Source organism: Perca flavescens, chromosome 20 (genome assembly GCF_004354835.1).
Source record: "Perca flavescens isolate YP-PL-M2 chromosome 20, PFLA_1.0, whole genome shotgun sequence".
Taxonomy (NCBI): domain Eukaryota; kingdom Metazoa; phylum Chordata; class Actinopteri; order Perciformes; family Percidae; genus Perca; species Perca flavescens.
The window spans coordinates 10,903,746-10,931,497 of record NC_041350.1 but is presented as its reverse complement, the minus strand read 5'-3'; the positions used below and the strand labels follow the sequence as shown (position 1 = coordinate 10,931,497).

General features: G+C 41.9%; 1 protein-coding gene across 5 annotated transcripts in view; it reads left to right on the top strand.

Annotated features, from left to right (window-relative positions):
* ldlrap1b (low density lipoprotein receptor adaptor protein 1b) overlaps positions 1 to 20,880 on the top strand; it is a 33,199-nt gene extending 12,319 nt beyond the window's left edge. For 2 of the 5 annotated variants that reach the window (XM_028566467.1, XM_028566469.1), the window contains exons 2-9: positions 3,783 to 3,925; positions 4,843 to 4,955; positions 8,663 to 8,777; positions 9,718 to 9,790; positions 13,451 to 13,546; positions 16,646 to 16,779; positions 17,162 to 17,196; positions 20,197 to 20,880. In XM_028566467.1, coding sequence (XP_028422268.1) covers positions 3,783 to 3,925; positions 4,843 to 4,955; positions 8,663 to 8,777; positions 9,718 to 9,790; positions 13,451 to 13,546; positions 16,646 to 16,779; positions 17,162 to 17,196; positions 20,197 to 20,341 — 854 coding nt within the window. In that variant the 3' untranslated portion in view covers positions 20,342 to 20,880. Of the gene's footprint in view, positions 1 to 3,782; positions 3,926 to 4,842; positions 4,956 to 8,662; positions 8,778 to 9,717; positions 9,791 to 13,450; positions 13,547 to 16,645; positions 16,780 to 17,161; positions 17,197 to 19,027; positions 19,060 to 20,196 lie in introns of all 5 variants that reach the window. The other 3 variants (XM_028566472.1, XM_028566471.1, XM_028566468.1) reach the window with 3 other exon arrangements.
* Positions 20,881 to 27,752: the final 6,872 nt, after the last annotated feature.

Here is a 27,752-nt window from a genome sequence, read left to right as displayed (position 1 = left end):
GAAGCAGGAGACCGACAGGATGGGAGCGGGTTTTGGTCTGACTGACATTCACGCAGGCTGGTTACGCGGCTGCCATTGGGTCTTTTGTCAATGGTTAGGAGTATGGCACACTGCTACACTAACTCTTATCACAGTGTTTCCTTTAGGATTTAATTTATTTGAAAAGAGATTTTATATCTCAATGAGACTAACCTGGTTAAATAAAGGTTAAATAAAAAAATTTAGCAGTGGGGGCAGGTCTGAATTTATCTAGCAGGTGAAGAACACAAACGACGAAAATCATCAGTTAACTTAATTTAAATTTGCAAGACCAGGCATAAATGAACTGACAACATAAGTTATACGACTTACAGTTCTCCAGGACGTACACACACAGTCTCAACTGGCTTATCATCCGGACAGCGTCTCTTTTCCCTTTCTCCTTTTTTCTGCAGAGAGACTGCGCTATTCTCCGACATGCACTCTAAAAATGCAGCCCTATTTCTGATACCGTGGGGGGCAGAAATGTTGCCGTGGGGGGGCGCCACGGTCAAATCAACATAGAGGAAACACTGTATCAAATCACAAACTACACACTGACTACGTTTCCATGCACACGCATGTTCCGCTATTATTCCCAATATGACAATATTTGTAATTTGATGAAGGTCATAAACAGCTTAGTCGGAATATTGTCTTTTTTTGGAATAAGGTCAAAAACCGGAATATTGTTTGCATGTAAACGTAGTCGATGTGTAATTGTGGATAGTTAAAACTAGCTATCCCAAAACAATTTATTTCACAAACACACGGGAGGAAAAATAACTTTGGAGGCTTCCTGAAGGTTGCTGACCAGTTCCCTTGGACAGGAATATAATTTCTTATGTTAAGAGCGGTTATCATGAAACAACTTAAGTTACCATTTTCCCGTCTGAGATTTCCCCATGTGCTGCAGTGTACCGTGCAGACTTAAAAAAGAAAAACCTCAACCTGACCGTTGGACAAACTAATTTGGCAGCAACAAAAATTAAACCAAAGGTATATCCAAGCTTCCCTGAAAAACTTGTATATTGGTGTGTTTATGGTGGGTTTTAGAGTGGGTTTTCTTTTGGCCCCAGTGTTTTTGTCCGTTTTTTATTTTTCAACAGAGCAAAGGCGATTGCCACGGTTTTGTTTGAGGGCTTTGATGTAACAAATTCTTCATTTAGACTAGTTTTTCCCGGATGAGATTAGTCTGATCTAAGACTTAATCCAAGGTTGACCGATACTGGGAGTGGTACATTGTTATTTTTTCAGTCGCCTGTCATTTGGTGGTCAACCAGCTTATATACAGTATGTTGTTCACGGAGTCTTCTCCCATAACGCATACTGTATTTCTCTCGTCTGGCATGAGTTAATGATTACTATTTATGTAATGGTTTGTGTGTTTAAAGGGCGGTGAGCTCGGCAGTTGTAAGTTCAGGCACCTGGCCCTGTGAAGACTTGCAGAGCAGGAACCAGAGCGCATCCGAATGAGCCCCACTGGTTCATTATCCACATTATACTTTGAAGATAATTGGCTAAACAATCCCTCACACGTCTTTTACACTCACTGATGCAGTTGCTGCCCTCTACCTGCCTCACCAATCCTATCGGTCCACTCAGTCCCAATCGCTCCCTCGCCTGCTCTTTGGTTTATTTACAGGCCGTGTCAGCCCGGCGAGCAGCGCTCACTGACCAGCCACCGCTCCAGCGTAGCCAAGAAGCCTTTGAAGTTTGCTCTAATCAGCACCGCAGCTGCCGAGAGCTGCCGTGGAGGGTGGGGGTGGGTGGGGGCTGGTGCTGGTGTTGGCTGGGGGGTTGGTTGTGTGAATGCAAATGTGACCAATATGAAAATGGATTATTATTCCATACAAAGCAGCTCTCTGGGTATATGCACCAGTCTAAAAATAGCTCTGGTTTATGAGTTGCTAAATAGAACTGCCATTGTGTCAGTTTTTGAAGAAAGCTGTTGTTTCATTGCTCACTAAAATTGCACTTTTTTTTTTTTAAACCTTTGCAGAATATGAATCCACTCGTATTTCCAAGCTGAAGAACTCCCACCATCTGCATTGTCTTGGTCTTACTGTAGCTTCCTCAGGATGTCTTGGGATGGTGGGGATTCCTAAGACTGCAGTCAGGGTAAACTGCTGGTCATTCCCATTTGAAGTATATAGTACAGAATCTTGCTTCTGATATCTCGGCTGGACTAGCACGGGCCTGCAGCTGCAGCGTGTGTAATGCGAATGACCTCTCTCCTAAGCCTCAAATCACTCAGAGCATTTTCAATGCACTTCTCACAGATTGTTGAAATTCAGTGTACAGTAGCAGTAGACCTGTCAGCAATGCTACCTTTTGTAAACACTGCAAATCTCTGGACTGAGGTTCACCGTTGCCTTTATAAACACAAGCTAGCAGTAAAGGTTAGACATGTCTTGCTGGCTGAGGTTGAGCCTGCATTATCCCCATCATATTTGTGTAACTGCCTGCAAATGTCCTAAGTGGCTACTGCTCATAATGGACACTCATAGTCCACTTGGACCACTTGGTAACTTGATTTAGGTCTTGAGTAGAAGCTAATGATTCCTTGCCACAGGTTATATTACGGTAAGGGTGCTATTTATCCAGGCACTAATGTAACTACGGGATCAGCAGGGGACGACAGCCTTATGTGTTCCCCACACTTAGGAGCTCAAAGACCTTGACCTTAGAGTGGGTGTTCATTTCAGACTCACCCATTACTTAAGTATGGGTTTGGTTCGAGCTGCATTTAGACAATTCTAAACCCTTCTCCGTCTCACGACTCATTTTGTTTTGGTTTGGCTGGTGAAGAAAGGAATATTATAGGTTAGGCTCTGCCACAGTTTCCAAGCGGTTCCCTGAACGATATGGCTTCTTAGGCCAAGCGATAGTGTTTACAAAGTACAAATGTATTCAAAATACACTGAATACACTTTTTCTCCCTAAAAAGCATTTTTCGAGTTAGCCCAACCCATGACAGAATTAAAGAGCACATGAGCAGGACCATTTTTTACCATTTATAGCTGGCTGCACATGTCCTTGTGGCAGAGACCACAGGATTCTATTTAGATCACCCTGAAGATACTGGGTGACATAAAGACCACCCAGGAGAGATGGGCGTAATGTTGTTGATTGTGTTTTAGGGACCTTTTTAGACAAAGATGAGACTAATGGATCTCTCTTCCCCCTCCACTCACTGTCACACATTATAATTGCAAGTCCATCAACTTTTTCTAAGTTAAGTTGAAGTCAGCATGTTTGTTCATTTCTCTGAAATGCTGTTTCCACTTTGGCTGTATAAGAAAACTGTTAATGCAGCTAGTTTCCAAATTAAACCGATGGCATCTGGAAATAACATATACCCTTGCTCACTTTTTCATGACCCAAAATTAAAACCGGTGTTATCAGTTAGATTTGTGATGTTTTTTTCTTCTTCTATATTTAATATTAATATGATTAATAAATAATATCAACTTTACATTTTTCTTGGTTTTATACAAAACGAGCAGATCTACTACAGCCCTCCCAAAGTTACTCACCTAGATTCGCTCTCACGTACCGAAATTTGGCACTGATTGATTTAATATGAATTGGTACTCCGTATTACCGAGGTAATTCGGTTGGTACCTTTTTAAAAGTACCAAGTTCTGTACCCAACCCTAGTGCTGTACAGACACGTCTGACACTCTCAGCGTGCCTTACGGTACAAGCAGCAGGGTTGTTAAAGAGCAGAAGTGTCACTGATGCATGTCTGTCATCCGCAGAGCTTCCGGAGAACTGGAGCGACACGAGGGAGACCCTTCTGGAGGGCATGGTGTTCCAGCTCAAGTACCTGGGGGTCACAATGGTTGAGCAGCCCAAAGGAGAGGAGCTGTCTGCGGCTGCTGTCAAGAGGATAGTGGCCACGGTGAGCGACAACGCACACCTACACACTTGCAGCAGGCAAGACACACACAAAACTGGTATAGCTTAAAGATGGGGCACCCTAAAATCTCTTGTCCGTGCACTCCTATTCAGAAAACTATTCCAAGAAAATGAGTTTCTCTCAAGCACATATATGTTTCCCACATCACCACCTCCACCACCACTTGAAAATCACAGTCACTCAGTAGTTCTCTCCTGTTTATGACCTGAATGACACCTCGGTGAAAAGTGACCCCCCCCCCCCCCTCCCCTCCTCCATTCACCTTTCCCACGAGACCCAAGCTGACATTTAGAGTAGGATGCAATTAGTTTGGACACTGTTGCTCAGTATATGGCTCAGCCAGCTTTATCATGGTAGAAAAGACTTAATGTTATTGGACCTGGCAGCTCGGTGGATAATGAAGTTAGCGGCGGCAGGATGGTGGGAAACGGTGATGGAGAGGAAGGCAGAGGCTCTGATGGGCCTAATCTGTTGGCTGCCCTTGTTGTGCCTCTGAAAAGGATGTTAGGCTGCTTAATGGGATATTTTTTTTAACTTGTCATATATTGTGTAATAGTTGGTGTTTTTTTTTTGTCAGGCCATAGTTGGAAAATATGTGATTTATTTTGGATTGAATGTCTCTTTCACACTCGCACACAAACTTAATTTTTCTTAAGAATCTTTATTCAAAGTTGTTTGTGTGCTTGTTTGGACAATGTTTTTGTTATTTGGCTTATTGCATAAACATCTTTTGTCCTACCGCCTGGATTCCATGAAAACTTGATTGGCTGGTCTGATCAAAAATTAGCAGCATTTACATAAATGCAAGGTTAACACTTGGCTAGACAGAATTTTCTCTCTGTCTTACTCAGTTTTTTTTTTTTTTTTTTCTCCTTCTCCCCTTCCTTCCTTCCTTCCAGGCCAAAGCCAGTGGAAAAAAACTCCAGAAAGTCACATTAACGGTCTCGCCACGAGGAATCATCCTTTACGACAGTGTCTCCAACCAGCTGATAGAAAACATCTCCATATACAGGTCAGTCCTTCTAACTGACTGTTTTGACTGTTTTTGATTATTACACACTCTGTGTCTCTGACTCAGTCAGGCGGCCCCAGTTATGAAATACTTCCCCTCCTAAGCTTGTCCTTATCACCTATAATAAAACCAAAAGATGTTTTCTTTGCTCTCATCCATCACTGTGTGTGTGTGTGTGTGTGTGTGTGTGTGTGTGTGTGTGTGTGTGTGTGTGTGTGTGTGTGTGTGTGTGTGTGTGTGTGTGTGTGTGTGTGTGTGTGTGTGTGTGTGTGTGTGTGTGTGTGTGTGTGTGTGTGTGTGTGTGTGTGTGTGTGTGGAGAGTACTCAGTCCATCAGTAGTATGTCTCATGAATCTCAACTCTCTTGGGAGCATTACAACAGATGTATGTCTTCTCTCTCTCTCTTTCTTTTTCTCTCTGTCGCTCTTTCTTTTTCTCTCTCTCGCTCGTGTAAATGCCTACAGATCTCTCTTGCCTGCCACAGCCTGCACATGCTTAAAGCTGCCTAACCTCCACTGGCCTCGAGCTTATCAGCCAAGTTTGAATCACTTTTCTAAAATTCCACATTTATGAGTCTACATATTAAGGAGAGAGGGATTTTCCATAATGTTTCCAAGCTTGATTAGGTTTATGTTGAATAATTTATCCTGAAATCTGGCAGGTTGTGCACAAATCTTAATTGTTGGCATTTTGACAACAGTTTGACAAATACTGACCGTGTTTCTGGCTTTCCTGTGTCACCTTTGAGATTAGGGATGCACCGAATATTCGGCCACCGAAATGTTGTGATGACGCAAACAGAAACTGCAACCTGCACGTGTGTCAGTACCCGATCCGTTCCACCTGCAAAGCGTCTCCTAAGCAAAGAGGTTGAGACGGACCACAGAGTGAAAACAATGAAAAGTACGCTCTTAGAGTCTGTCAGCACACGTTTCAGTGAGATCTATTCGGATCCTCTGCACTTCATCGCGACTGTACTTGATCCGCGTTATAAAGACCATTACTTTGATGCGGCAATAAAGCAGGGCGCACGAAAAATGATCCAGGCCACATGGAGACGGAGAAGCGCCCAGCACCGGAGGAGGAGATCAGAGTGCAGAAAAAAAGACTTGTCTCTCTGCACCAGATGAGGGGCATGCACCCTCGTTGACTGATATGTTCAGTGAAATCCTGCAAGAAATTGCTAATAATAATAATAATAATAATAATAATAGGTAAGCTATTCTGTTCTTAGGCTACTATATACTGTATGTGACTATCAGATTGTAGCCATTTCAGCTAGATAATGTTTTTATTAAACTTTAATATAAATGTACACAATTGCAATGCCTTGATTTTAGTAAAGTTAGTACACAGTCATAGCCATAAATGCAATGGTACTAATAATTGGCATAATTTCTTTCGGTTTTTCGGTCTTGGTTTCCTCTTTTTCGGTTTCGGCCAAGAATTTTCATTTCGGTGCATCCATATTTGAGGACATGTTCTATTTTAGAGAACATTCGTTTCCTTCCTCCCACCCGCTCAATTTTGCATCACCTGTCATTAAACCACTGCTTTGTGGCTGTGCAGCTTAGAGTAATCAGGATGGATTTCATTACTCAGGCATACAGAACTTATCTATAACTTATCTTTCTTTATTTTTAATTAACCTGAGGAACATTGCGCACAAAAGTCTATAAATGTAAGTTAATAAGGTGTGTATGTTGCTGTGAGCTTTAAGTGCATCCAGTCACACTGAGATCAAACTGAACAGACATGGTCAACATCAATTGTTTAGATTCCTCGTTTGTCTTTAAAATGTTAGCTATCATCAGTTCCTGTTTGTATATCCATGGGCACATTGCAGACAACTATCGCCGAATGACTTTGATACTAAAAAACGTAGCTAACCAAAGACTTTGGCAAAGGCGACGCCACAGTCGGCCTTCGTCGCCACTAGTTATTGGCCGTCCGATTGGGGTGTCAGGGCCTTAAATGTGTTAATTCACAGGCAAGTTCTGGAGTTGAAAGGAGTTGTTTTTTTGCGGATTTATTGATGTTTATTTGTGATATATCATCACATATTGGATATATCACCACATATTGGAGATAATATCCTCAAGGAGTGTAATTTGCACTGAATCTTGAAATATGTGAATGTGTGTCCAGAGTTGACTGGGAAGATGTAGCTTAAGTACCTTAATTGCCTCAATGAGCTATGTGTCACGGCCCTTGCTGCTGCAGACCCTGACCCTGTTGGTAAATGGGCCGTATGAGGGCCAAACTTCTTGTTGTTTTTATAACACTGACAGGCACGTGTCTTTCACCTCGGGCAGCGTCTTTGTGTCTCTCCCTCTGTGCTCCCGTTCTTAACTCTCCGGTGCCTCCCACGGGGGTCCAAGCATCCCGGTTTGAAAACCTCTGAACTAATCGTTTCAGCTCTACGAATGACGTCTTCATCACAAATTTCAGAGAAGTTTACAGCAGCTTGTCTTTTAGTTTGTGTACCCCATTTTTTTAATGCTCTCCAGTAAATTGCTGCACTGATAATGGATTCTCTAGTTTGAAGAATATGAGGTAAATATGACAGCAATTAAAAGGCTGACTGCGTGAAGTGAGTCCAGCTGTGACCTCAGGGTGGTGTGAAGACATAAAGCAGCTGGTTGTATCTCTCACCCTATTGGAGCTCCCCTCCCCGAACATCTGCTAAGAAGATGGACGACCAATAAAAGAAATGGATTTGCCTAGACACCCAATTTCCCTGATGCCCTCCCTCCCAAACAGTTGCCCGTAAATCTCGGTTATGTTGTGCAGACTGCAGCTGTGATTCTTAAACCTTTCCAAACTTTTCCTCCCTCGCATTTATTTATTTTTTATTTATTATATCCACATCTGTATATTCCTTTAGTCATTCATTAGTTAACAGAGTGAAGTTTGAGCATAGTGCTGATGCCCGAATGGGGAAAGGAAGAACAGGTGGCAGACATTCATTATAGCCTTCCATCTTTTTGGGACTCCCTCCCCAACTGGCCAGCATACCCGTCACTTTGGTATTAGGGTAATAACATGATGATCAAATAGTGGAGAAAAGCTATTTGTGGAGCATTACAGCTTAATTTAAATCCCTACTCTGCACCTGAGACTGACAAGCAAGACTGATACCTCTCTCACATGCGACACAAATAAATCTTAGTGCAGTAGATGACCTCTTACACCAGAGCACAACGGGAACAATCACCTCTGTATGTCTTTTTTTATCTACTTTACAGGGGCCAGACCCAAACTAAAAGCTGTAATTTAAAACCGCGTGTCGTGGTTGTTAAGCAAGTGGACACAGTGGGCGTGTGATGTAGTGACTTTTTAAGAAGCGGAAAGGACCAGCATCCGTCTGGCGAAATAGCACAGATGTCCACTGCACACGTGTTCAGTTCAAATACGTGGCATTGTTCACCTCTGTACCTGCACCCAGATGGGGTGTGTATTTGATCATGTGCAGAGCGGTTAGATTGCGAGTGCAGCTAGCTTCAAGAATGGCAGGGATTTTTTTTTTTCTGTAACAGTTCAGAGAAATGCTAGATTGAACAGTTTGAATCAGATTGCTGGACTAGCTTAAGGGCTTAGTGCAGATGAAGTTGCACGATGGACCCACTTGATGTGGGATGACTCTATAAAGTCTTTGAGTTTTTATTAAAGTGTGCGCATCTGTCTGTTTTTTTTCTTTTCTTTCAGAATATCCTATTGCACGGCGGACAAGATGCATGACAAAGTGTTTGCCTACATCGTCCAGAGCCAACACAATGAGACTTTGGAGTGTCATGCCTTCCTCTGCACGAAGAGAAAAATGGTACCCCCGCTCTGCTCTTTTTTCCTTTTCTTTCGCTCCGCGCTGCGCTCAACTCCATTTTTTTTTTAATCTCCGCGACTAGGTGGCCTAATAGTTGCGCGACACAACGAATCGATAATTAAATTCGTTGCCAACTTTTTTAGTAATCGAATTTTATCGATTCGTTGTTGCAGCCCTAGACAACAACACTGTCGGAGCGGCCACATGATACAGCCTTCCGTGATCGCGTACGCGGCCCGACCCCTCCTCCACACAGTTGCTAGTAGCAAAAGAAGACATGGACGATTTAAAAAAGACATGTTGGATTCTTCAGTAGAGGTACTTATCTTAACTCGAGGTTCTGCGTGGGAAAGTCACCGGAAGACACAATCTTCTGAACATAGTCGTACTGAGAAATACAGATGGAGTTGTGTGGAGTTGATGGTCTTACTTAGCTTTGTAGCAACTCATTTGGCAATGGCTTGAACGTAACAGACGTTCATTCATATCAAAAAGTTATGCACTAAAGCTTTAAGTCAGGAGAAATGAGTTGCAGAATGTCCAAGTATTTAGTCAGGAGATAGACGCAGCGTGAGAACATGAAGGGCGGGGAGCCTGCCGTCCCTCTCTGGCATTCTCTCCATCCCTGGAGGTTTGCAGAACGATTGAGCCACTCCCTCTTCTTCCTTCCCCTCACTAATTTAGTTCTGGCGAAAAGGCCACGTATCCTCCCAGTTACATAAACAACTCGTCATGGAGCCAACTAGTTTCTTTTCCCCTTCTTCAAGTGTCTGTGAAGGAACCCCTGCTGTTGGTGGTCACTTCCTGTTTTTTATAACTCCACGACTTCCTGAAGTGTCCCTCACGTGGATGAGATGCATAAAAGTACTACTCGTCTTTCTTTGATTCATTCACATGATCCCTCGGTCTCACATTCTGTCTCTCTGCTTCCCTCCAACAGGCCCAGGCGGTAACCCTAACAGTGGCTCAGGCTTTCAGAGTGGCGTTTGAATTCTGGCAGGCTGCCAAGGAAGGTACGCATGGTTGTCCCCGACGACCAGAGGAGTGTGACAGACGAGTCTCTCTCCTCCCCCCACTGTTGTTATCTTCTTCTTCGTGGCCAAACAATGATCCTGTCTTCTATCCCTAAGGTTTCCAGCACAAAGCGGAAACATACCTATTTCTTTTGTGTCTTATCTGGTCTTGGCCTTGACACCTTCTAGAGGGGTCATGTGAAATACTGGAGAACTGTATGGCTGTTCCTGCCTGACTCACTCACTCACTCACTCACTCACTCACAGGAAAGGAATGTCCTCATTGATTGAACCTCCCCCCCCCCCCCCGTGGTTAAATCATCAGCCAGAGAGACTTTTTTTTTTTTTTTTTTTTAGTTTAGAGACACCTCTTCATTACAAGCAGCTCAGTCATGGTTAAAGACTCGTCTAGGTATCGACATGGGGAGGGGTGGGGCCTGCCTGGGGCAGAGGTGTGCTGACGGGAGGTAAATCTTCTCGGTTTCCTTGAATAGGACTCAGATGTGTGGCAGCTGGGATTTTTGTTCTCTGGATATATTTTATCTTTACTGCAAAAAAAAAATCCTTTTCACCTCCCTATTATTATATATTTTTGTGTTTTTATGTCACACATGGAAAGCATTCATCCTCTAGGCACTTTTTTAATAGTAGACTACACTGACACAAGCAGACAGTGTGAGTTCAGGCAACACCGTGGACACAGCAGGCAGTCAAAGTGCTGTGTAAGGACAGTGGCGCACACATTCTTTTGTACAGCTCAGCAGAACATGCATGTAATTTACTGCATGTGTGACTCCAGTGTAAATGAGCAGCTCTTGCCACAAAATATTGGTTTCTGCATCACAAGCCCCTCCCATCTTCTTGATCTTTACATGTGTGTTGCCTTGTAGGCGCCCTTTTGAATTTTGTGATTATCTTTTGTTGCTGTCTGTCTTGTTTTGCACCTGGCACCTTGACCCCCCATCACAGCACTCGCTTCAGCTTATTATAAGGAAGGAGATGTATGAAGAAGAGGAGAGCGAAGGAGGGGGATGGGGGATAAGAAGAGCAAGGGCAAGAGAGCATGAAAGGCGGGGCAGAGAGGGCTGTTGGGATGGGGAGCGTGTAAGAAAGAAAGGAAAATGATTGTGTGCGTGTGTCAGTGGGAGCTCGACCCCTTGACAGCTTCAGTGTCAGTGCCATTGATCCTGTCTCACGCGAAGGGAGCTTATTTATTCAGTCCTTTTTAGAGACAAACACTGTATAAAAAAAAAATCCAGCAGCTCTTTTTATCTACTCCACATTTCTAGCCCTTCTACTGTGGTGTGTAGGAATGTTTTAATGTGGGCACATTTCCATTTTGGGGAGGGATTATTTTCCCAACATCAAGGCCACAGGCTCCTTGGCTCACGCCTCTTCATTTGGCTGTTTGTAACTGAGTTGAATATTAAATCTGCTGCCTCCTCACTCTTTCACCTCCCATACTTTTTTCTTCATTATGTCTTGCTTGCCCTTTCCTTCTCTCATCATTCTTCACCTCTCCTCGTCTTCTTTTTCTAATAAGCGGTTTAATAAGCCAAGCTGTTTTTTCTTCTTCTTCTTTTTCCTTCCAGTTCAGTACGGTGTCATTGATAGGGAGCTGATGCCTAGCTGGTTAGGGGTTATGGATTGGAAAGGAAGAATTTTTTTTTTTTTTTTCTTCAAAAATAAGTAGTGGTGTGTCGTGGCAATGAAGAAGAATAGGAGATGGGGAGAGGCAAATAAATCCTGTCGAGTCTGGGTTCATTAAAGTTACAAGACCCCGGAGGATCAGCACAGGAAGAGGGGGATATCTACTGTATGTCTAGTTTGCTGCTCCCGTTTCTTCCAAACTCTCCTCCACCACCCACAGTGGTTCTCCACAGCCCACCACACATTCCTGACCCACATTCGTCTGTAAATTTCTGCTCCCCTTCTCTGTTTATGAATCTGTGTTCATATGCTGTAATATTCACTCTAAACACTACATCTAGCTTTGAACTCTCATATCTTTAAGTTGCTTCCATGTTAGCAGGCTGAAAACTATGCACTGGAAAGGCAATGGGGGAAAACCGGTACCCTGGGGAAAGTTTTGTAACACTGTCATCACTATGCTACCTGGGCTCATGGGAAATGGGGTGTTTTTTTTGTTTGTTTTTTAGATCAAGGATGATGAAATAAAAAATAAAAAAAAATTATTCTATACCCACAGTATATGAAGCTTGAGTTACAGCGGGTCAGAATCTTGGCCCCTCTGGGAGTTCACACTTGTTCAGACAAGTTGTTTTCATGTGTGGCTGTTTGATTTGTTTTGAGCATCTGCCTTAACCTCACACAATGGAAAATGGTGATATTTAAGTTAGTAGGTAGAGATGGATGTTTACGTGTGCATTTGTGAGTAGACTGGGCCCTTATTTATCAAGTGTCTCAGAGTAGGAGTGAGGATCATTCCTTACTGGCCAAAAATGTTTTGGTCCTACTACTAACTTTTTGGTAAAACTCCAAAAATCACACCTATCTCTGCTCCAGAGCCTGTTAGAAGTTACCAGGAGATGGCATTCAGGCAGATATATTATGTGCAAGACATTTTTATAGTGCTTGATGACAATAAGCTTATTGAAAGATTTGTTTTGACAAAAACCAAATTATATTTGAGGCTGACTTTGTGTGGGAATGCACAGGAAAACAACATGCTTGTCTCTGCAGAAACAGATGTCCTCACAATGTTTCACTTTATTGTAAGGAGGAAAATGCAGCTGTACAAAAGTGATGATTCTGTCAGAGCCAACAATTTCGGAGGTAATGAATCAAACTTTGATGAAGCTTATGCCCCTTTATAATAGTGACAGCGGGCTCAACTTAATTAAAAAAGGTAAAATATTTTTTATAGGGTCTTGTATCATTTTTAGTAAGGCTGTTACATAATAGTGGGGCTATCATATTTGAAAGAAGGGGATACACTATAGAATATACACAATATACTGTGTGTTCATATTGTTACGGTACATTTCCCATGACCGTATGACTTTGCAGAAGGAGGACAATAAGTCAACAAGGGGTGTCTCTGAAAGGTGAATTGGACAGTGGAAGAAAAGATTGAATGTTTTTCATGGAGATGCTTTATAGATTAGTCTCAAGTGTGGTTAGGTTAACTCTCAGTGAAACTCCAAGGAGTGATTCTGAAATGCTGTACATGTACAGCTCTCTTTTCAAAACTGCTTTCATTGTATGTATACAATGAAAGCTGTTTTCAGTTGCACTTTGTGATCTGCACTGAGTGGAAAACCTTCTTAGCAGGTGTTTGGAGCGAGCAGAGCCTATTATCCATCTGACCCAGATGCCATGCCCACTCTGTTTAAATGCTGCAGTTACTGTATTTACTGTTGTATGAATTGTGTGTTGCAATCTTTGAAGCCCAGGCCCTCTAGGTTTCAGCTGGCAGATGGCTTGAGTAATGGCCATAACCTTATCTGCCAATTTACTGCTGCTAATTTGTTTACACACACTATCTGCTTGGTTAGTGAAACCTTTTCAGCAGCTCAAAAAGTAAACGGTTCCTTTAGTAACCCACCCTGTGTTAACTAGCTCCTGAATCATAGTTTGCTTGTCTTTCACTGTCCTACTCATTTGTTTTTTTTCTCTCTTTCTTTGTTCCCCACACAGAGAAAGAAAAACGAGTGAAGTCGTGTTCAGACGGAGAAGGAGCCAGTAACTCCCAGTCGGACAGCTCGGCCAGCCTGGGCAGCCTGAAGGGAGGAGGTGAGTCATGTCACCCATCATCATGTTTTTCTCTCTCGCCCTCTCTGTCACAGTAATTGTAGCCTCGGGGGAGGCAAATGACATTTTTAGGTGATTTTTGTAGGATTATAATGGCAATGATTATGCTTGTTTTAATTTAAAAACATTAAGCTCCCTTCCTGTGTTGCAGATCAATTAAAAACAAATCTTGGTTTACCGATCACCATGACATTTTATAACAACAGAAGTGTTTATAGACAAACAGCCATATTCTGCTTCACCCTGGAAGCACAACTACAGTCCTGTTTGTGTAAAAAGCACGAAAGAGGCACCCCCCCCTGCCCATTGTTCGATCAGATTTACTAAGATTCCAAGACTTGAGATGTGGGTAGTGCCTTCTAAACATGCTGTTGACATCCAGTGAGCCAGACAACCTTAAGGCATTATTAGTTCCATGTATTGTCCACAGCAGCCAGGATGCAATGAGATGTGGAGCGTTCCTTTTGCCAGCGGCACAATGGCTGTACACTTATTCCTCCATAATGCTTTCTCTTTGTTCGTCTGTTTTGTGCATGCCTTTTTCCTGTCACACTTTGTGAGCGGCCACTGTACTAATCCTTTTGGTACTGGAGGTTTCAGTTTGAGACAGGCAACTCCAGAAACATCTGAAAACATAAGCTTTGTACTGAGCCTCTCCCTCTGCCCAGCCAGGTGGCTTCCAGCCCGAGAGAGATCTCTCTAAATCTGTTCTGACACTTTATTTGGGGCTGTGGCCCTGAATGCGAAGCATTTTATGGCAGACACAGGTTTTAAAGATGATCCCCTAGTGAGAAGACTTAACAAAGTAGGACTTGGAAACAGATTCTGGCAACAGCGAGGCTGGGTGTGAGCTTTTGGACCGAAGTTATCCCGCTGACCATTTGGTGGGTCATTTCGTCTGCCAGCAGATTGTATTTCTGTAAAGCAAATTAACGTAAATGTACAGCAGAGTAATACACGGTAGAAGCTTCTGAGTGCCTTTTGAAACGGGCTGAGCATTTCTTTCCTGCCGGAGGTTTTCACTGTTGGCCCTAAAGCAGTTATTGGGCACAGCAGAGCTTTGGAGCTATCGCAAGGTTACATTTATGTACCCTTCACTTTGGCTGATCAAATGGCACGCCACTGTGTCAGAGAGACTGTTAGGATCAGTGGTGTTGTCACAGGTGAGTCAGCTATATTCATGAGACACGATACCCTCCGCTCCCGGCACCAGGCCTCTTACAGTGGCTACAAAATAGAAATGCAGCTTCTTCCTGTCTCACCCTGATTGTCCGAGTATTTAGCCTTTTAGAGGATTAAATGTTTATAAAAGTTAATTCTCCCACAATGTCGAAAAACCAGCGGCTGAACTGCGTTACGCAGTATTTATTCACACAGGAGTATACAAAAAAAGGCTTTACTATGTAGTTGGTTATTTCTCATAGACTATTTATATATTACTATTGAATTACCAGAAAACATGCTATATTGTGATTTTTATATCGTTATGAAGATATGTATATGGGGGTAGAAGCTTTTGGTCATAGCTGCTACTGGTGGTTAGTTGCTAGCTGCAACTAACCACTATTTTCATTATCTATTAGTCTGCCGAATATTTATTTAGCCTATAAAATGTTAAACAAATTTTGTGAGAAATGCTCCTCACAATTTCCCAGAGCCCAAAGTGACCGACCAACAAAATACATTTCATTTACTCTCATAAATTGCAACGAAAAGCATAAAATCTTTACATTTGAGAAGCTGGAACCACCAAATAGTGAGCCTTTTTTGCTTTAAAAGTGACCAAAACAATTAACTGGTTATCAAAATAGTAACTGATTTCATTTTCTTTCTGTCGATTAATCGACTAATCGTTGAGGCTCTAGTTTAAGTGTGCCAGCTGGGTGTTTGCTCCCAGAGCCTAACTTCCTAGGCTGTTAACTCAGGGGCTTTGCCATCAGATGAGTCTCGATCCCCCTCTCTTGTCCCATGAATGACACAATATTATAGTCCCACAATATTTCCTTCTTCATAACAGCCGAATACTCTAAATGCCTTTGAGCCAGTGTTGACAGAAATGACAAGTCAAAGGGATTTTTTTTACTGCAGGCTGACTCACTTGTATTGAGCCTCTTGTGTAGGGCTGGGTAGCATTCAAAAAAACTTTATACCAATACCGTGACTTTGATACCGGTTCTTGAACGATACTTTTTTCGATACCAATTTTCTAAAATCAATTTTAACAAAAAGAAAGTACAACATTACACATTTCGGCACAAATCTTTTTATTTATTTTTTTCAGCTCCTACTTGGTGAGCCCCGTCTCTGTGCGTAATGTAGAGTTTTTCCTGCATGCCTCTACGACGTGTAACATTAGACAGCCAATCGGCAGCTTTATTAGATCTTGGTAGAAGCATGCTGCATGCTTATTGGCTCACTCCATCACGCCGATGAGATTTGCTCCTTAGGTATTGAAATGGTATTGAATGACTAGGCATTTTACGATACTCTTAAGAGGCAATTTGGTCGGTGCCTTAAAAGTACTGAATTCTGTACCCAACCCGCCTCTTGTGAGGAACATAGAAAATAGGGAAACGGCAATGTAAGGATTTTAAGTTTCAGCAGAGAAGAGTTAAGTTGTGTGAACATTAGAAGAGCCAGTGAGCCTTTACTGTGGACAACATTAACCTTAAGACTAGACAGAAATTAGTGTTGACACACATTATTGACATACATTAATCATCAGGCAAGGCCATTACAAGCCAGTCCCATTACAGATCAGTGGTGTCACCGTGGTTAGGCGTGCAAGTCAGAAGGTTGCTCAATGCTCACTTATCATAAGTGACAATCTACAGATGGTTGCATCGTTGAGACACATTAGAGGCCTTAAAAAAAGAGTGGAGCTTAACCAATATCGTGTCATCAGAGACTGTGTGCATGCATGCTGCTGTGTACTGTTGCATGATACTGTGATACTGTCATTTATATTCACTTGTCTTCAGGGGCTGGGATCTCAGGGGATTGAATCTAATGGAAAATTTGGAAGGTTGCATGTGAATTCAAATGTATTTCATATGTTTTTGTGTTTGTTTTGTATTACAGAGGTAGCCACAGCAAAGCTTCTGGATTTGGCAGAGGGAGCAAACGTGGTGCTGGTCCACTCAGGAACAAAGCAGACTGAATCGGATCCCTTTATGGTGCATAATCACACAACAGAGAACAACAATACTGTATGGGTAAGACAATAATCGGGCTGGTTAGTAAGTTTCAGCTGTTCAGGCTTGATAAGATGGGAAGAGAAGAATGCCATGCAGGAAGCACCGATTAATTAGCCAAAGTGCTTGGTGATGTACTGTACCTGCTGTATTCAAAGGAGTGGATTCAACAGTTGTACAGCTACTACGCAGTCAGACAATAGCCTATTGAACAGAACTAGCCTTATCAAATGATCACATAGATGGAGAGGGTGTGGGCTGCAAGTAGCCTAGATTAAACGTGAGGCTAGAGAAAAGTGTCAAGAGGTGACTGTGTACATCTCATTAAAAAGCACTATTTGCTTATCATCTCTCAAGACATAAACTTATCTTTTAACAAATATGTGTGTGTTCTGTGTGGCAGGAGTTGGAGGACGGTCTGGACGAGGCTTTCTCAAGGTGAGAACCAGTGTGGATTTGGGTTTTCCCTAAAGGCCCGGGCTCTGCTAATCGGCCGCGTAGGCTACTGTTCTGGAAATAGCCACCTGCGGGTTTGGGCTGCTCTCGCAATAAACACTGCCTCTCCCTCTGCTCGGTTTACCCCCGGTGCGCTCCCACGGGCAGGAGACAGGCTCAGTTTACAGTTCCCTGACATAGCCGACACCCGCCCTGAGTCATGCTCCTTTTGTAGGCGCTTCGAAAAGCCTGTGATTACAAATGGGTGCTGCTCAGGGACACGTTGCTTGGTATTTCTATCACAAACCCACAGGAAAGTAACTTATCCTGCAGGGTAGTACTCTTTTGAGTGTTTTATAGTTGGAGTGGGATAAAAGCACCAGAAAAATACTCCGGAAGAAGGTCACGTCTGGTAATTTGCAGGTTCAAGGTTGACAGGAAAGTCCATTGTCTGTGCTGATTGGAATTCCTTAAACTCTATTTACACCATCAACAAACTAATTTGAATGGAGTCCACTGTGATTAATGTTTCAATTTAGCTGTGGCGGTCTGCTGTTTTACAGCTATTTGTCTCAGACAGCCATAAAGACTCATTCAACACTTTTATTAGTGCATTCATTTGGCCCTACCTTTCTTTTCCTCTGTTAACTGGACAGTGGGCTTCTTATTCTCTCACTTTTATGTAGTGAAAGAGAGAATGGACTCCACATGTTCTGCAATTAAACTGCTAAGAGGCCATTTTAGCCCTGTTATCAGATGATTATTTGTCTGCACATACTGTAATTACACCCTAACGCCGTTAATCTCCCGCTCTGTGATTAATGAGGAGGCTCCCAGCATAAGCGCAGATTTGTCCACATGTAGATTTCTGTAATTGAAGGAAATCCAGGGGGCCCTGAGGGCCACGTTGACATCTTTGTCCATCAGGAGAAAATGATTGTACCAGGTGATGTTGGGGTCAGAGCGGAGAAGAGAAAATTGGAGGCGATTCATGATTCTGTGAATGCGAAGATTACAGAATGATGGTTAAAGGATGGAAGCTCATATTTGGTGCGTGGCACATACAGTTTTACGTGAGTATTGAAATAAGCTCCAGATTTATGGACAGTTGTGGTCCATAAAGGTCCTTAACTATATATATATATATATATATATATATATATATGATAGAGATACAGATATTAAGCTTGAGATTAGAAACACGTGCACCATTATACATCTACTTTGAGTAGTGACAGATTATAAACTCATATATTTGATTAAAGTACTCCGTATGTTAACATCACAGGCACCAGGGCCTCATCTCCCTCCTAACAAAAGAGATCATGTCATAAAAACATCTGCTCCCTTACTGCAACCCCAACGTTTTAATTCCAAGGTTCAATGTGGCTGTTATTTTAATTCCTATTCGTTTTGATGAGTGGCATTGCAATTCTCTTAGATTAGCAGTTTTGTCTCTGTTCTTTTCACTATGAACTGCAGATACATTCATGTTGTGTTGATTTGTATTGCAATTTGAGGGACTGTACTGCCATCTGCTGGATGTGGAGTGTCAGCCCCTGTTGTAGCTGTTAAAAGTGCCTGTTGATCAGAGTGAGGAAAAGGCCAGTTTGATGTGAATGTTTTCTGTCTGGCAGAGATTAAGGCAAGATTGCTTGGCCTGTTTTGTAAGTATAGTTAACCCTAATGTTATGGCCTCATGGTAAACCATAACAATTTGGACAAAGAGTCATGCTGTGGCCATGTAAATGTATCCATTAACTTTATTATGACGCTGTTAAGAGCTCAGAGTTTAATTGTCGCCTGACTTGTGATGTTTCCTTTGCACCCCCAGCCGCAGTCTGGATAGCTTTGAATCCTACTCAGGTAACAATGTAATTCACTGGATCTAGTGACTTTCACCTCATTCTCTCCCCTAGTCAACCCACTATTCAAGCTTGCTCATTTGTCTGGATATCAGTGTTCATCCAGATTGATTGGGACTCATGTAGTTTCACGCTTTCTTTTGAAGGCCATATACCATTAACAAGGGGGGGGGGGGAGTCCTCGCTGTCACTCCACAGTTTGATCCATCCCTGAGCTTCATAAAACAAGTTTCACTGCCACAGAACCTGCTGTTGTGTGCCACTGTGTCCCCATCTCCATCACAAGTGTTTTATGTCTCCGCCTCACATCCATCAGCTTTGCACTCTTGTTAGTGCCATGACACTGAATGAGAGCTGTTACGGTGAATGAAAACGGCGTGTGTTCACATATAGGTCTAACATGTTTGTGTTTAAATAGGCATGTATATGTATGCATGTTAGGGTGGTTTATGATTGAGTTGCCATGAAAGGATTCATTTTATTGCCAAATGTGGCTTTGCTTTTATTTTATCATGATGATTCGTTTCATTACAAATAGCAGGGTTTCCGCGGGGTCTTAAAAAGTCTAACATTTCAAAATCAAAATTCGCTGAAGTATAGTGTTCAAGGTCTTAAATAATTGAAACTGGTCTTAATTTTACCTACCTTTAATGCTCTTTATTCCGTGGTGTTGTAGTTCATTATTTCGCTAGTCCCAATATAATTTCGCTGTATTATGACTAAAATGAGACCAACATTCAACTTATATTGCAGCCAATCAGCTTTCATGTTATTGGCGTGAGTGTCTTTCAGATTGTACCACAGACCTAAAACTGATTTTCTTATTTATACTTGGCTTGAACAAAACTGAATTTAGGGCTTAGTTGATGTTGTGATAAAGGTCTTATATTTCATTCATAATGGTCTTAAAAGGGTCTTAAAAAGTCTTAAATTTGAATTGGTGAAACCTGCAGAAACTCTGAAATAGGAATGCCACTCAGTTCATTAGTCATATTTATGTCCATAACCACTGTACTTACAATTGTTCACAAGTTGATTTAAATGTAATGAATTATCATTATTAATAACTGCAGTTTTGATCACAACTCCTGTTTTCGTCATAGCGATTACTAATGTCCATGTTCCTCTGTTCCTCCAGACTCGCTGAGTCTCGCACTAACCCCCAGGTCCTGGACATTGGGGTAAACCCTCAGGACTTCAACACTGAAGAGTGCCTGTCCCCAGGCAGATGGGACCAAGAGGACACAGACTTCACCACACAAAAAGACACTTTTTTAAAGTGAAGCCTCTGGGGAAACATGAGGAGAAATGGTGGTAAAACATGGTTGGAAACTGAAGTGACAAAACAGACTTTTGTGACATCAGCACGGTTTCCCACCTTCTCCCTGCTGCCAAGTCCTCTCCGTGGTAATGTCGAGTGGCTCTTCGATGCTTCTGCACGACCAGAGAAGGACAACACGAGCAGGCTGCTCGCAGAACAGGCCAAAGCAATACAAACCAATTTATCCCTTTTCTATGAAAAACATGCAGTCATTTAATGTTTGTTACAGTCAGTGTATTACTTCCTTTTTTGTGTCTGTTTACCCAAACACTGTTAGTAATGTCTTTGTGGTATGTGCTCGTGTACATTGCGTTAAAGAAAACGTGTGTGTGGATGTACAGTATATAAGTGTACGAAGTGAGATATGAGAACTATGATGTGCTGAGTTTTGAACAGGTGAGTTAAAGGTCAAAAAGGGTGCTGTCACATATTTTATTTAAAGTGCTCATATTGTGCTTTTTGGCTTTTCCCTTTCCTTTTATTGTGTTATATGTCTTTGTGTGCACGTTATAGGTTTACAAAGTGAAAAAGCCCAAGGTCCACCCCAAAGGGACTTCCAGAGAAAACACTGTTCCCAAACTGCTCCAAACTGCTCTATTGTAGTCCGTGACGAACGCTCGTCACTTTGTAACACGTTAAAATGCTCGCCTAGCTGCTAGCATGGCACGCCCTCATACTGTGCAGCTGACTAACTAGCATTGCTTACCTAGTTACTGTGCATGTGTGACTCCCAACAAAGATGGCACAGAAGTGAGATGCCTCACTCTGTAGCTAAAACAGAGTTCAGCACACAGGGTGAAAAGAGGAGCTGCAGCAATATGCAGTACGACAAAAATATGGTGTTTTTTGAAAATTATACCACATACCTATTCTGGTACAACCTCTAAATACACTTATCAACCTGAAAATGAGCATAATATGAGCACTTTAACTAGAGATGGAGAAATGTAACTGGATTAGAGGGGAAAATATTTGGTGAAGGCCACCAATACCTCGGTTTCAGTATTGGGTAAAACAAAGTTACTACCTATATGTGCTTCAAGGATTCAGCCTTTCGTTGGGCAACAAAAGCTTTAAAAAAAAAAAGTGTGTATTTTTTGGTCAAAGAGTGTTTGTGTGAAAAAGGATGACAACAAAATGACAATCTTATTTTTTTTTTTCTAATGCAAAATCTATTTTTGCACTCGTCATTCATCCACCTTTTAAAAGCACATTTAATGTAAGGGAATTTAATATCAATAAGCATCAAACTCATTCTTCAGGCTTATATACAGTGCCTCTATTCACTCTTTTCATGTTTCTTTGTTTTAACTAGGGTTGGGTACCGAAACCCGGTGCTTATACGGCACCGGTGCCTTAACAACCGGTATTTACCGGACTGAATAGTAACGCGGATTTCGGTGCTACTGAAATGCCAGCGCTGCCCTCTGATGCTCCAAAACGGACGTTAGAGGCAACAGAAGCATCGCTGCACGTGACGCTAGTAGCACTTGGCAGCAGGTAACGTTAGCCTAGCAGCTGGAGTAAACACGGTTAAAATGCTGACCGCGAACGTTAAAGGTCCCATGACATGGTGCTCTTTGGATGCTTTTATATAGACCTTAGTGGTCCCCTCATACTATATCTGAAGTCTCTTTCCCGAAATTCAGCCTTGGTGCAGAATTACAGCCACTAGAGCCAGTCCCACAATGAGCTTTCCTTAGGATGTGTCATTTCTGTGTCTGAAGCTATTGAGGAGGTGAGGGTGTGGCCTTGACCAACTGCCACTTTTCTCGTTTGAAAGCCATGATGTCTCTCTCTCATGGGTTGGCCAAATTCTCTGGGCGGGCAAAGCAGAGAAAGGCAGGTAACCTTGCTCCTTATGACCTCATAACAAGCAGATTCCAAAACGACTCATCTGAGCTTTGCTTTTCTCAAAGGCAGAGCAGGATACCCAGGGCTCGGTTTACACCTATCACCATTTCTAGCCACTGGGGGACCATAGGCAGGCTGGGGGAACACTTATTAATGTTAAAAAACCTCATAAAGTGAAATTTTCATGCCATGGGACCTTTTAAACGGTGTGACTGTATTTCCCTGTAGAGGATTCCAACACCGAGACGTAACAGTCTGCAGCTGCCGTTGTCGGAAAAACGACACGGACGGTGCGTTCACTTGAAACTCGCCTCGTGGTGCATACAAAGTTATTGTAAAATACCCTTTTTCCATCCAGTGGTTGTTTTTGTCGTTTACCAGCAATTTACTGGTTAAATAAGTTATTGTTATTACATTTTTAATCAATCATTTAATTTTGACCATATGGCATTAGCAATAAACAACCCATTCTTAAATGTCGACGACTGTCGATTAGTGCTCCTTTTTTTGTCTTTTTCAAATATATTTAAATTTTTTTTTAAAGTATCGGTTTAGGCACCGGCACCATTTTAAAAGTACCGTTTTAGCACCGGTATCGGGGGGGAACCCAAACGATACCCAACCCTAGTTTTAACTGTGAATCACATTGGGTTTTTTTCAACCATTGAAGGAAACTGCGAAACTCCAAATAGCACCAAGTTTAAAAGTTACTATGTTGTCACTTTAACATGACAGTCTTTCCTTTGACCATGTTGCATTAACCAACTGCGATTCATAGTTGAAAAAAATAAAACATGAAGTCCAAAGGGGGTGAATGTGTTTTATCGGCACTCTACCACTGTATGTTAAATTATATTGTTGAATTGACTTTACTAGTTTACTGTTTTTTTCCGGGGAGGGTCCCCAGTGTTATTTTTTTTTTTGGCATTTGTTTATATATGAATTTAATTTAATTCATTAATTTCAATAAAAGTAAAAATTGTGTATGTGTGAAGTTTATTCTTACTCATTCCTATTCCTTCATTCGTGCCCTCTGTCACCAGTTGAGAATCCAGCTGCAGATCAAGGTATGAACCACTGGAATGCTAGAAAATCACTCTTGGAAGTGTCTGTCCCCAGGCAAACGGGACCAAGAGGACACAGGCTTCACTGCACAAAAAGACACGTTGGAGTAAAGCCTCTGCCAAAAAGGGAAAAGAGAGAAACATGAGTAGAAATGGTGGTAAAACATAGTTGGAAACTGGAAAAGTGACAAAACAGACATTTGAGACATCACTAAGGTTATCCACCTCTGATCTACCAAGTCCTCTCAGTGGTTCGGTCTAGTGGCTCTCTGATGCTTCTGCATCCACACTATACACAGGACATACATGCTATAATAATAGTTGTGATGTTGAGTGGAAGGCCAGGCTTAGGAGGTTTGCTACCACAGGTAGAGCTGTTAAATCAAGTTACAGCCAACACGTGGCAAGTGCATAAAAGTTTTGTATTGCAGTTGTATTACGTTGTTTGACATCTTACTAAGAAGTGTCTGTTCTGGCACAGAGTGCACATATCTATGGCTCTGTGAGCTTATTAATTGTAGTGAATTATTAGTGGGAATGATGATCAACAGCATTCCAACTATTGTTATTCGTTTTTTTTATTATTCTTATAGCGTCTTCCGTACGTTTTTTGGCTCTCTGTAACTTCTGCATACTTTTTCCGATAAAAAACATTCAACTTTTCAAATGTTCAGCTCTTTCAGCTAATGATGGGACTTCTTCAACTTTTTTTCTACTATTTATACTTTTTAAAATATTAAGCTTTTTAACACTTTTTTTTTAACATTGAAGTGAATGAGAGCAGGCTTCAAATCCTTCAAATCCTCTTCTGCTTCAAAATGTATCTCCTCCTACATTCTTTCACCTACAGACGCGATTCAAACTAAACTGTTCACAAAATATTCAGGTATTCGGGGTGTGCTCAGTGTTTTGATATCTTTTACAGTTTTTGTGAAAAAGCTGTTTAAGTTTAGTGAACTTTTCAAGATTTTTTTGAAAAGTCTTCCTCCCTCCTTCTCTCCCTCCCTCTGTCTCTCCCTCCCTCCATCCTTCTCAATCTCTCTCTCTCCTTCTATCACTCCTTCTCTGTCTCTCTCTCCCTCCCTTCCTCTCTCTCACTCCCTCTCTCCCTTCCTCCTTCTGTCTCTCCCTCCAGGGTCATTTGTGATTTCATCCATGTATATAGCCTGTTTCTTTTCAGGCAATATATCCACCTATAATAATAATAATAATACAAAGTCTTTAAACTTTCAGCCTTTTTAGTCAATTTTAGTCAAAGTTGCTCTTTCTTTTCCTCTCCTCTCTTTCCTCTCTCTCTCCTTCTCTCTTTATTCACTTTCTCTCCTCTCATCTCCTCTCTTCTCTCCTGCTCTTCTTTCTTCTCTCTTTCTTTCCTTCTCTCTTTCCTCTTTCTTCTTGTTCAGCCCAATTCTTTTCACCTAATATATTTCACATCTCATCTAGATTGATGCTTTTTCGTTCTATGCAGTGTATATATCTGATAATAATACAAAGTGTTTCTTCTTTCAGCCTTTTCAACTTTCATCTTTAACAGTATTACAGTATTAATTTGTTTCATATTTCTGCATATATGAGTCATTATCAGTTAGAAAATCTACTCAGACCTCAGAATGTTCTACATATTTTGTCATTATTCAACATTTAAAGCAAACAGTTCAGTTTAGCATAAACTTTTAACTTTTTAATGAAATTCATACTTATTAAACCGATTTCCACTTTTTCAACTATTCTCACTACTTCAACTTCTTCTTACGGATTTAAGCTATTCAACCAGTTTAGCTTTAGCAATTCAGCTATTCAGCATTCCCACGCATTTTCTGCAGGAAATGCATTTTCTAGTTATTTTCCTTATTTTATATTATTTAGCCATTCAGCAGAGACCCATCATCATCTGCACGTGGGGCTGTTCCAGATGTTTCCAGTGGTGCTACAACATGGGTGCTACACCCACCCAGTAGCCGACAGCTGCCTCTCTGTTTCCCCATCTGTTGCTCCAGCCATTTACATGCCCTTATTGGTGCTGCTTGTGTCTTGTATGGCTCTCTCTCTCTCTCTCTCTCTCTCTCTCTCTCTCTCTCTCTCTCTCTCTCTCTCTCTCACACACACACACACACACACACACACACACACACACACACACACACAAGTATCAGCCTGCCCAGTCTCACATCCGCTCCATCAGCACGGTTCTCTGTTGGCCCTGCTCCTTTATTAATGTAAAATGGCAAAAGGTGGCGAACAGACATGTTCTAACTAAGCAGGCTTTTACAATATTGCGCACTTTTTTTAGGTCGAAATAATCCACTTCACCACCGTAAGTCACGTGGTTTCATCATCACATGATTAATTCCTTGCCTTGCATCATCCTGCCAACCCTTAATACATACCTGCTGTCAACAGACAACTGAATTCCCCACGTCGGGCGGGAGAGGAAAAGCCTGTCTGCTGACAAGATGCAAATCATTGAGTGCTGCTTATTTTTATGTGAGTAAACGTAATGTATTGTTTTAAATAAATGATTGAAATCAAAACCTGTAACCTGCACAGCAAAGAGCGAGTGACGCAACGTGATCTCTATCACGTTGCTTCACTCGTAAAAACTGCTCAGCTATAAAATTGTAAACAATAACAAATGGTATGACTATTGTTTTAGAAGGAAGTGTGTCATATAGCGGTATTGTTTTAGCATTGTTTAGCCATTTTAGCATTGACCGCTCCATGAATAGTCTCGATGGACAAATAACGTTAGCATTGATAAGTTCACCCGAGTAGTTATGGCAAGAAAAAGTCACAGTAATAACAACCAATTTGACACAATGTTCTAACATTCAGCAATTTTAGTTGCTTACGTTTCAATTTAGGTTCTAATCTGAAATTTGTCTTCGCAACATTCCTCGCAATAGTCGGGATTTATGAAGAATTGCCATGCGTAAAAATGTTCCCAGTTTTCCGCAAACTTTTGACCACACGTGTGATCGTGCGTAATGCTCCCAAGGTCTTACTGGTAGACTGCGTTTTAGTGAACTCCGATGGTATGCCCGTTTTCCGAATCTAACCCAGTTTTTGTTTTCCTGAACCCAACAATCCCGTTCTTGCTAAACCGACCCAGAGCCGGTCGCGGCACCTGGCGAGGGGTTGCCAGCAACGGGGAGAGGCAGGGGATCCTCCCACACCGTGCAGCGGAGGAAATGCGCTTTTCCTCCGCTGCTCTCCCCTGCCTCTCCCCGATTTTGTTTCGATGTTCTACCTCTGTTAGAAGCACATCGATCTGACACACACTGAATCGTGTTTTTTCCCCATTTTTCCGTTTCGTGATTGGTGATCAAGGGCTCCTTTCAAGGCTGGAATATTCATTGATTGATTAACATGGAGCTTATTAGGACAAATATGGGAAGACCATGGGAGGAGCGTGAGGCTCGTGCACGATAGCATAAGGTAACGCACGTCCGTATTTATAACGAGAAGAGTGCGTACCGGTGTGCGCCGCAAGGTGTTATAAATCAGAATATTGTTTTTGCGTACGAAAATTCTGAAATCTTTCAGAATAGAATCTACGCACAGTTTTATAAATGAGGCCCCTGGTCTCCCTCTGACAGACCAGATACAGACTAAGCCAGCACTACGTTTCTGTTAACCCTTTCCTTAACTGGGTTACAGGTGCATAGCATCGGCGACCCTTTTTAGGGGGGCTTGGGTCTAAAATCGCCCATGATCGGAATACGCCCGCAGCCCTTTATTAGCTTACAATTCCGTGACACCCGATACACCTGCGATTTAGGGGGTGCTACAACATTCGACAAAGAAAATGCGCAGATTATTACTGTGTAATGTACTGAAGCATCCTGTGTGTGTTAGTGGTATAGTACCATAAGTTTCAGAATAATAAAAAAGCCATGTAAAGAAATACAAAGATCCGGGGTACCACAACTATAAAGGGGTTAATGATGTTTACATCTTCTTTCCCAAAACCAGATCATTTGAGCAGCAGTGTAAGGAAAAGCCTACACTCTGTGCATGTTACCATTGCCACTTTCATAGTTATTTGCAGATATAGTCTTCATGCTTACAGCATTTCATAACCAGATCTTGCTTCATGGGATGTATTTGTCTTTTTGTCCACAGGGGGTGTTCTACAACTTTGCAGGGGACAGGACATTAACTGCACGGCCGCTCAGGGGGCTGAACTTACAGCGTACAAAATATCAGAAGTGTCTCGTGTCTCAGATGTCAAGCCCTATGACTGCGAGTATTCGTGGACAGCTGTAAGTTAGACAAGCCAGAGTAGTTTAGCTTAGTGTTTTCTGACAAATCTTCCATGTTCAAGAATCAGAATCAGAATCAGAAATACTTTAATAATCCCAGGGGAAATTATTTTCGTTACCACTCCAGGTATACAAACAACAAATAAAAACAACATATATTATCAATACTTTAAACATGTATAATAAAAACAAA